Genomic DNA, 11,383 nt, shown 5'->3' on the forward strand with positions numbered 1-11,383 from the left:
ATTCTTTGAACCAATCTGCCCACACGAACTGAGGTGATAAGTGGTTTGTCCAAATCCACTTGCACACAAAGTCTGGCATAGCTCCCTCTAGATTCAGATGCTGTATACGAATCAATACGAAGAACAGGTCCAATAGCATTTCCAATTTCTCTAAGGACAGCAGCATCATAAAACTCTATTGGTAATTCAGGAAGCCTCACCCACATTGCAACTGAGGATAATTTGGCCTCAGATGCCTTAAAATAAGGCTCCCATGGTTTAATGGCAAGGAAATGCTCCCCTACAAACCAAGGACCCCCTTTGAGCACCTTGTCATAATCATCACTACTGCTGAATCTGATTAAAAAGAAATCCTTTCCCAAATTAACACAGTCAAGTTTAGCCAATGGTTTCCATAAAGCATTGATTTTGAAAGTCAGGTAGTTGAAACCCACTGTCCTACCATAAACTTTCACGATCAAAGCTTTCGACCATGGTGCTCTTATCCGAGAGAAAGTTTCCTTAGAGAGCTTAACCTCAACCATACCTTCTATCAGCGGCTCTAAATCCGTGTCTGACTCGTCGTTATCATCCCAGTTCCTCTCAAAGCTGAAAGCTTGCTCATATGCACCTGGGATGTCCCCAAGCAACGTGTCTCTATAGGAAACGATAGTCCTGGGTTGGGTGAAACTCCTCGCACTGTTACTGTCCTTAAATTTCTTAACACTCCGTTGTAGCTCGTCTTCTTCCTCACTTGATCTTCGTGTTGGCATAGCAATCTCTGTCATATTCTCGAAGGTTCTTTTACCACTTTTTCTTTAGCTGTGACCTCTCGTCTTCTTCCTCACTTGCATCTCACTTTGACTTTCCTTTTACAACCCCCAGACTTATTAATTTTTAAGTTGAATGAAAGTTCTCTTGCTGACCAAAAAAAAAAAACGCTAATTGAATGACGTTACATCAGCTGAGTTAGAAATATTATATTTAAAACGCTAATTGCATGACATTACATCAGCTGCCAAAGCAGCAGAGAAAAATAACATGCCCTCAAGGCTCAAGAGGTACAATAAATTCTCTATCCAAAAAAAGAAAAAGAAAAAAGAGGTACAGTAAACTCATTAGTAGACCCCTAGCATTATGAAGCAACTTGTGGAGCCACTCTATTAGCATCCTTTCCGGCAGAACTAAATTGCAGAATAAAATGCCTGACAAAGCTTGAATTCGTTCAGAAGATGTCCAAAAGAGACTCAATTGGGAGAAACACCTCCGCGCATAACTCGATCGAGCTAATGTTACCATCACTTTTCAAGACAAAATGAGAGACTATTGGCTAAACTTTAATACATCAATGCCACCTAGAAGAACAGCACATAAGTGACCATCCACCAAACCAACCTAGAGCTTCGACCAGCTATAACTTGTCCTCATGAATCCCTCATAAGTCATAACAATCCCCAGTACAAAGGCACCATTATTTAGCTTCTGTGCTGATTCGACCAGCTATCCAATTGAAGTAAACTAGAAAACCAATTTATTTGAATTGGATTTGTTTATATAGAATACTAATTTAATTTGAATTAAACTTATGCAATGTCAGTTGAGTTACAAGGTCTTGGATATTTGAATTAGATTAAATATATCAAGAAATTAATGTGGCACATAACAATAAAATAATTAATCTTTCACATTATTCTTTATTATAACTAATAGTCTGATACATTTATAGTTTTTCATTATCGCTATATATTAATTAATATATATATACTTTCTAAAAAAAAAACTAATTTATTTATAAACTTTCATATTACACACTTGTAGGTTGTAGCTCAATTAGTTCAATAACATTTCCCTGTTTTAACCATCAAATTATTAACAAAGAAAAAGAAAAAATGATAGGATTTTTTCGTGGCCATATTAATGAACTCTTTAAAATGATCTAGTTTTTTGTTAAATGTTTTTGCTAAACAGGACATTGGAGAGAAAGATGAGTTTTTGACTATCATCAATATGACATGAGACTTCTATGTCATATGTCAATAAAGATAAGTAGTATGGAAAAACAAATTAAAAAAAATAATTTTGAAAGAGTGATTTACTAATTTTAAAACTAACCAAAATATTTTTGTCAACTCTACAAAAATAACACTTCTATAATAAAAACAATTACTAAATTTAAAAATATTACCCTATGTTTATTTTTAACTCTAACCGATTGGCCCAATAAAATAAAATAAAAAAATAAAAACTCTTAACCCTTTTTAGTTTTATATCATACATTCTCCTTGGGAAATTTAACTTGTCTTCCAACTTATATTGGTTTGTCAATCTTTTCAAAGTGAATATTTTGTATGTCTTTGACTCAATTGTTGAGATATCTAATATGTAAAAATATGTGTTAAGAGATGAATCAATGTGTTAGAGAGATGAATCAAAACTAAGTGTTTCTCGTTTCATTTCTTCTTAAATATTTAGCCTCTTGGCACATGCATTTAGTTATTTAAAATATATATATATATATATATATATATATATTATAAATATATAAATCTTAAAACTCCAACCTTCACATCTTAATACTTCAAACCTAAATAAAGTGGACATTGGGAATAAAAGATTTTTTAAGGTAATTTAAGAGGGGTTCGACTTACTTTCAGTAGTTTTTTTTAACTAGAATCTCCTTTTATTTTAATGAAAAACAATCACATCATCCACTAATTAAATAAAAAGTAGAGATTAAAACTCACTATCACTTGTCATTGTATATTTAAAACAAAATGATATGTTTAGTTAAAAAAGTACTGGAAGTAAACCAAACCAATTTATAAGAGATACTGTGGACACCGCAATTCGTTGTGTCCACAGATACCACTCTTACATTGTTTAATTATAAAAAGAACTATGGAGCACATAGGTCATGGCATACTAAAATTTTTAGACTTAGAACTTTTATATTTACTTATTTTTTTAGAAGAATAAAAGGAGTTTTCAAACACGTGCTTAGCATGTGTGATGCAGTCACGTAGCTAGCTAGCTAGGAATGTCAACAAGTTGGATTCGGGGTGGGTTTCTTTATGCCCGAACATGCTCTGTGGGCCCACTTCTATTACCTGAACCCACCCCATTTAATAAACGGGTTTTTTTAACCCCCAAACCCACGCCGTCGGGCCCCGTGGGCCCTATCCTTTCATGCTCAACCCAAAATCACAAACACAAACACAGAAATCAAAAACACAAAAATTTCAGATTTATGATTTTCCCTTTCAAAATCACAATCATAAACACAAAAATCCTAACACAAACACAAACACAAAAATTTCAAATTTATGATTTTCCCTTTCAAAATCCTAACACAAACACAAAAATCACAACCAAAAAAAAAGAAAAAAGACAAACATATCATTAAGAAACAGGAATGAAAACGAACCCAAAAAAAAAATGCTGGAGAATGAATCCAAATCATTGAGAGTGAGCTACGATGAGTCAGTGATAGAGGGGGAGTTGGCATCTACGGCGAGGTGAAGACGCAAGGAGGAGGGAGAGTGAGAGCGATTACGGGGGGCGGCGATGAGGCTGTGAGGTTGGGAGTGTGGCTGTGTGGGTTGGTGAGAGTGACTGAGATTGAAAGAGGGTGGCAACTCAGATAACGGAGATTGAGAGAATGAGATAGGGTATTAGAGTTTGGAAGTGTGACATATATAAATATATATATATATATATATATATTAAGGGTATTTAAGTAAACTTGCATGTATGCAGGTCGAGTATGCATAATACCCGAACTCGACCCGAACCCGCTACGAGTTGAATTATTAGAACCCAAACCTACCCCTATTATCTCATGGGTCGGTTAAAACCCGCCCCATTTGGGTCGGGTCGGGCAGGTAGCTATGGGGTGGATACTTTTTGCCATCCCTATAGCTAGTGTTATTTCATTGTAATTAACCCTATCTAAAAGGAAAATATACAAAAATTATAATTAATTTTTTTGAAGAACATTGTAACTTTATAGACTAGACATAATTGATTGTAATTTTTATTTCTATATCTGAAGGATTTGCAATAGGGAAATTTTAGATTAGCTTTTCCAACATACCATTTGATCTTAATCACACACTTGCCACAAGTTCATTGATTCTTATCAAAATGTATTTGTTGGTGTTTGTGGTACTTAATATATCTAAAAAAATGCAAACTTTCTATGTGGCACAAGTCTATTTAAAACAAAAATCCACTTTATTCCACTCCGGTCTATTCTTTTTTCTTTTTCGTTTTAAAACAGTGATTCTATTATAATTAGAATTAGGATATATAATATAATGGGATTTGTCAAGAATCATACAGCTCTACTGATTGACATATATATATATATATGCATGTATGTGTGTGTGGTGGGGGGGGGGGGGGGATTTGTCAAGAACCATACACGTTAGATTTCATAATTTTACACGTTATCAATTTAAATATATATTTTATATGAGTATATAAACTTTCTATTAGAATTTTAGCTTACTATATTTTCTTAAATAATAAAAATAATTATAATAAATTCCTAATGCTAGATATATAGTTCCATATACAAATATAATTATAAGAATAAAAATATCTATTATATAATAATTACTACAATTATTCAAATTTCATATTTAGATAAAAAAAAAATTTTAAAAATCATATTATGTTAAACTTTTCTATGTATTGTACCTAACTTATGGCCTATCAACTAGTTTATTTATTTACAAAACACATAAAATCATAGCAATCTCATAGTGACAATGAACCACCAATCCAACTTGGGGAATAAATAAATCCATTAACAAATTTTTTTTTTTTTTGATAAAGTTTTGCTACAAATTTGGTTGTAGCCTAAAATTACAACTTCACTAAATATCTTTTTATTGGATGTGAATTTTAACAAATCTACCGTTAGATTAAATTATTTTATTATATTTTCCATGTTTGCAAAATTTTCAAATAGTCAAAAATAAAAAATTAGTAGCTATGTCATCAATTAATTGTTTAAATTGCAATTTTTTGTAGTCTAAAATTATGCATAAAAAATAAGTTTATGGATCATATAGTAAATAACATCTAATTAGCACAAAATTTGATATGTGTGTTAAGAGCATAAAGAACATACAATATACCAATTAGATTTTCAAAATATGTAGTAATATTTTTTTTTTTTAAAGAAGTTGTAACCTTCAGGTACGACAAAGTTTTTTTTGTTTTTTGTTTTTTTTTTTTTTTTAATTAGAAATCACTAAGCTACAAAGCAGTTCCTACTATTCGATCCAGTCCCCTTGTAGACATGGCAAAACAGGTCAGAATTTTCAAACCCGACTCGAAAAATACCTTACCCGAATCTCTTTTTTTTTTTACCTAAAGTAAAAACGGGTTGACCTGTGACTCGACCCATTTTTTTGCAGGCCAATTCAACTCGACTTGACACGTGACCCCACCCAAACCATTTTTTAAAGCTTTTTTTTTTTGGTAAAAAAATAAATAAAATTAAGACAATATTGGTTTAATTATTTGTTGTGAGTTTTAAGGAAACAATTGAGATATTTACATAACTGCATGCAAATTAATTGAAAAATGAATGGTTGAGCATTCTGTAATGAGTAAAGATTTTTAGATATCAAATAGTAAAGTACATGCTAAGATTATCTGGTTACAGTAAAGTTAAAAACATAGATTTAAAATTGTAAACATGTGTGAGAAATATTCACAAGTGTGAAAATAGTGCAGTCAAAGTATCAAATTAGCATAAATTATGAATGCTTAGACCTATTTTTTAACAATTTATGTCCAAAATAAACGGCTTTTAAAAATAAATTATGATATTTCTTAGAGTGTGTGTTGCTTAACAATAATATGATATTCATAAAAGAGACCACGTATAAATAAATAAACAATCAAACTTTAATGTATATCTCAAATTAAAATAGAGTGTCAACCACAATTGATAATAGATTATAAAATTAATTTTTCAAGATTGTAAATTTCTTATATGTTTTTATTTTTTGTCAAATGAGTTATCCAATAAGTCATTTGTAATTTTGTTTAAAATTCATATTTCGGGATATTGATATTGTGTAGAAATAAAATTTGTGTATTTGTTTTACTTATATTTGTGTTATTTTGCATTAGATATCAATGTTAGGATTTGTATAATTTTAAAATTATTGAATAAGTATTAGTAAGTTTAACTAAGTTCATTCTTGATATAAGTGATGAATTCAAAGTAATACATTTTACATCAAATAATTTATTATATGACTTTCCAAATGACAAATACATATTGTTTTCTTTATAATAATAGAAAAAAAATCATGTGAAAAATACAGGCCAGACCCGACCCGCAAGCTGTTTTTAACCCATTAAAAATTACTCGTTTTTAACTCACAACCCGTTTGATTTGACCCAATCCAGCTGTTTTGCCATGGCTATCTCCTTGGACCCATCCTGTGCTAGTAAACAAAACCACCTTTTTTTTCTTTTCTTTTTTTCTTTTTTTTTTCCTTTCTTCTTAAAATTTTTGGGGTTATAGTAAACCACCAGTCCTTGGAGTTTGTAATTCTTGTCTCCTTCACGAGTGGTACATATGTAGAGTTGGTAGGTCCCATAATATCCAATGGGAGCGTACACCATGGGGCGTGGGCCATGGCACATGAACCGCACTGTTGTTGGGCTATAGGGAGTAGAGAATGCTTTTCAAAGGTAGAAAAACTATTATTATCAATTTATGAAAGTAGAACAAATTAAAAAAGCAACTGCCGCAAACCTACCAGTCAACAAAACTACCATTCTTATGTTAACCCTTTTCTTCTACTTCATTGAGTTTCTTCTATCATAACTTGTTCATATAATTTTTTTTTTTTTTCCTAACCAACAACATCTTCTCTAGTTCTTTTTTTCTATCTCTCTAGACTTAACGTCTTAAGATTCTTAAGGCCCTCTTTTTTCTAGAGCTTTACAGTTTTCATCAAAGTAATCGAAATGGCCAAACCTGGCAACAAGATTATACAAGCCAAGCTGGTGGGTATGTCTTACCCTTTTGTTCTTGAGCCATTCTTTAATTATTTGTTTTCTTTCTTTTGTTACCTTATACATCCTGACCTGAAATCATTATTTCTGATGTTTATGTTTATACTTGAATGGTCCATATGTGCAGGTATGATGTGTTTTTAGTTTCATTTATTTAGCTGTTTTCTTTATACATTAAAAAAAAAAGTCAATTTGGTATATTGAATGGGGAAAAAATAATGATCTTGAATGATAATTTGTGGGTACAGATTCTCAAGACAGTAAAAAAGGTGCCAATAGATAATGTAAATGGTTAGGTTTCAAATTAATTGCATGGCACAGAGTAGCTAAATATGTAACTTTTATTGGAGTTAGGTTGCTTAAGAAATTGGATTCAATGGTATTGTATAAAAATATTTGGATTTCAGTATATTCATCAGTTTGGATTGATGATGTTTGCCATTCTTGAAAATGCCCCATTTATGATGATTTGCAAGAAAAAATACTACAAGCCAGAGAACATTCCAGTTTCCACAACTGCAGAATGTTTGGTATCCTAGTTTTTCTTTGCTTTTCTGCTGTCTTTAAATCCCACCCTGCTTTTCTCACCTTAAACGCTGATATCCACTCAGAAGCTAATTTCCCCTTCTGGGAAAGACCTCGTTTCTGATATGACAAATCATTCGAACAGCACATACCTCCTGGGGATTTTATAAGTTATAGTTTGTTGTCTTAGTTACTCAATTCTGGGTTGCACTCTTGGTTTACAATGTACTTCTCTTGGTTCTGTTCTTTCTCTAGACATCTTTGTCAAAAGTTGGGAGCCTAGCCCATAAAAGAGTATATCACTATATTGATAATTTCCACAAGTTGAAATACTTGATTACCCACAACCATGTGAGTTCTGCTGAATTTATAAGAGTGCTTGGTCACATTGAAGCACGTATTAATACTATATACATTTATGTAAACAAACTTAATATATGCTGTAAAAACCGATTTGAATTAGCAGCGTAAGTTGTTCTTTGCTCTGTATCCTGTCATTCTTAAAAAATTATTGCTTCAATGTTTAGACCTAGATGGAGAAGAACTTCTGGTGAACGTTGTGATTCTTGACCTGATTTTCTAGAATAAATAACGTTAAGTTACTCTTCATTTTGAATTTGTAATTTAGCTTGAAACTTTACCTGATAATTTATCTAATAAGTGTGTATCATCCTAACAACCAAAAAAAAAAAAAAAAATTCTACAGGTGCTTCTAGGAGACATGGGAACTGGGAAGACCAGTTTAGTCTTAAGATTTGTCAAAGGCCAGTTTTTTGATAATCAGGTCCATTTTTATCTCCTGTTTACACAAAAGTTTTTTATTTTTGGTCCTTCATCGATGCATTTCACTGCTGAGGACCCTTGACAATAACATTAGTAAATGCAGGAACCGACCATTGGAGCAGCATTTTTCACTCAGATACTATCCTTGGCTGAAGCCACGGTAAAGTTTGATATATGGGATACAGCAGGACAAGAGAGATATCATAGCTTGGCTCCTATGTATTATCGGGGTGCAGCAGCAGCTGTAGTTGTGTATGATATATCAAGCATGGTACTTATTTGTTAAAATTATCATGGTTGAATTTCATTATTTAGAGCTATGGATGGATTCAGAAGTTTCAGGATTACCATGATGAATTAAGTGGCAAGTAATCAACTAAAGTGTTAAAAATACCGGTGATTGAATTCATGAATATAGTACTTACTTGCAACTTTTATTGCAATATAATTAATTGCTTCACTGAAAATTGACATGATTTTGTAATTCTTAGTTGGACTATTCGTCCTCCCTATGTTATTCATACAGAAGAGAACAGCAAGCTGTTATACTTATATACTTATCTATTATGCATACACAGGATTAGAAAAGGATGAGAAATATAATTAGTAGCCATATACCACAGATTCTATACTGGTCCAGTCCTATACTATATATTCCTTGCAAAGCCACATCTTAGAACAACTATGTCATGCATTTCCCTCCCTCCACATATATCATTTCAAAAAAATTATCCCCACCTTTTCTTTCACAGATACTCTGTGTCTGTACTGATGGCCATGGCTGTGAGATGTATTTTGTATTTATCATACTCAATCATCTCTCCTCTCAGTGAGATATGGTACAATGAATTGACTTTAGTAAAAAATCATGATTTTCAAGGTACTATCAGTCAAGTGGAAGGGACTAATATATGATTGTGAAGTTATCTCTTGATCCTGAGTTTATTATAGACTGCCTATGCTTGCCAATCTATTTTATGGCTGTGGATTCAACTAATTCTAATTCAAAGGAAGCCCAAATCTTATATGTTTTTCATTTATTTTAGTACTGGTTATACCAGATTCTGTTATGCCTTATTTGTAAAGTCTTAACCCTTTTATATGGTGTTTTGGCTTCAGGATACATTTACTCGAGCTAAAAAATGGGTTCAAGAACTGCAAAGACAAGGTGAGTTAACCAAAATAGGTGCTCTCATCATGTTCTTTTATCTGACAATATTGATCCTTCACAATTCAAGTATTTAGAGTATGATGAATTGCATATTTTTCTTATGCAAAAAGCATTCATTACTTGTTATACCACTATGCCATTTGTGAAATCTTCAGGTTCTGTTTATATTGCAAATTTTTTATTGGATATATGACACATTCAGCTTTGTCACTTGATTTTAGAGGGCTGATGATTACATGTCGTTGTCACTTGTATAAGCCATGTAGAAGAGTGACAAATTTTGTGGTTGCTTTTTTTAGACTTAGTGGGTAGTTTCTCTTGCCATCCAAATTGGTTGGCCTATTTGACAGTCTCTTTTAGTTTAAGATGGTGTAATCTACATCTTTCTTTTGTGTCAGGAATCTTCACTCTCTCTTTTCGAACCCCAGCAGTCACAAATTCAAATGTGACTTGTGACTGCAACTATTTGTCTAAATCATCATTTAGCTTTTTCCCTGTATAGATACATGTGTAGACCTTGTATTATACTTAAAAGGAATGAACTAATTTATTAGGACGATTGTTTAGCTATTGTTGATACATGGCACATTATGTTTTTTTCCATATCACTATTTTCAGGAAATCAAAATCTGGTGATGGCATTGGTTGGAAACAAATCTGACTTGGAAGCAAAGAGAGAGGTTGAGACTGAGGTACTTATAAGATCCCATCCCTTTTTTTCCTTCAGGATTATGATGATTGAATTCTTAATTTTTCAGTCACTAAAGTTGATATGTTGTTCATCCAACACATAGTTGTGTGGTTGGCTTCAACACACTATCATGATCAATAAAATATTAGGTCTCAACACTTCTCCATCTTTTCATCTTTTTAAATAAATTTGCATCAGCACTTTAACATGTCTATCCTTGGTTATACTCTGTCTGATCCATGTACCCTTGCTTGTTGATTAGGATTGTTATTCAGGATGGTTTGACGTACCACATATATTTATGATTCATGTATCCAGATGTATATACCTCATTTTGTTCTTGTCAATTTACAGGAGGGGGACCAATTTGCTCAAGAAAATGGGATGCTTTTCATTGAAACATCTGCGAAAACTTCACAGAACATCAACGATCTCTTCTATGAAATAGGTAAATTTTAGATTCATAACATCAGTAGAAGGCTTTGGCTCCATTATGCAAGCCGTCAGTAGATAAGCACAATTAGGATAGCATCCTTACAATTGTCCATTCTGGCATTCACTTCAATATCTAGAAAAGTTGCAAAATATAAGCAGATATGTTTGCATACATCGAAGCACGCACCATTGCAGAACATTAGTATTACATGGTTAAGATTCTAGGAAATACAAGCATTTGGAATGAGTAGTTTCCTTCATCCTACCAGATATGATAATATCATTAGCTTGGAAGTCCTATACTTTTCATTAACAGTTATTCTTGAGAATTTGAATCAGCAAGAACTGGACCAATTCATTCAGTTCTACCTTTTGCAGCAAAAAGACTAGCAAAAGCAAACCCCGCAAAGTCAAGTGCGATGCATCTAAACAATGAAACTCAAGATAAAAGAAGAAAAATACTTTGTTGTTCAGTTTGACTATCCACAATTTCAAGAGAGCAGTAACCAATGAAATCAAGGTCCTCTTGACATTATTTGTAACAACATGCTCATTTTTCAGAACCAGGTCATTTGTTAAAGTTCCAGATTACCTCTTATATCTAAATCGGCATTTTGGTTCGCATAATACTCTTTTGAGGTATATGAGGTACTTCCAATATCTGTAAAGAAATTGCTTACACAAAATCTTCTTTTTTTCTTTTATTGTAAATGAACAAAGTTTGTGAACAAGTTGTACTGCTTTTACTGTAG

The 11,383-nt window shown here is 32.3% G+C and overlaps 1 protein-coding gene across 2 annotated transcripts; it reads left to right on the forward strand.

Annotated features, from left to right (window-relative positions):
• Positions 1-6,759: 6,759 nt before the first annotated feature.
• On the forward strand, positions 6,760-11,373 carry LOC115962654 (ras-related protein RHN1-like). Of its 2 annotated transcripts, none has more exons than XM_031081549.1 (7): positions 6,760-7,017; positions 8,258-8,335; positions 8,438-8,605; positions 9,454-9,502; positions 10,124-10,197; positions 10,551-10,644; positions 11,010-11,373. In XM_031081549.1, the coding sequence occupies exons 1-7, from the start codon at positions 6,979-6,981 to the stop codon at positions 11,108-11,110; spliced, it is 603 nt and encodes a 200-aa protein (XP_030937409.1). In that variant the 5' UTR covers positions 6,760-6,978; the 3' UTR covers positions 11,111-11,373. The 2 variants fall into 2 exon arrangements, with proteins under 2 accessions (XP_030937409.1, XP_030937410.1); XM_031081550.1 differs by having other exon boundaries at positions 6,761-7,021.
• The last annotated feature ends 10 nt before the right edge of the window (positions 11,374-11,383 follow it).

The sequence above is a fragment of the Quercus lobata genome, chromosome 10 (assembly GCF_001633185.2).
Source record: "Quercus lobata isolate SW786 chromosome 10, ValleyOak3.0 Primary Assembly, whole genome shotgun sequence".
NCBI classification, from domain to species: Eukaryota; Viridiplantae; Streptophyta; class Magnoliopsida; order Fagales; family Fagaceae; genus Quercus; species Quercus lobata.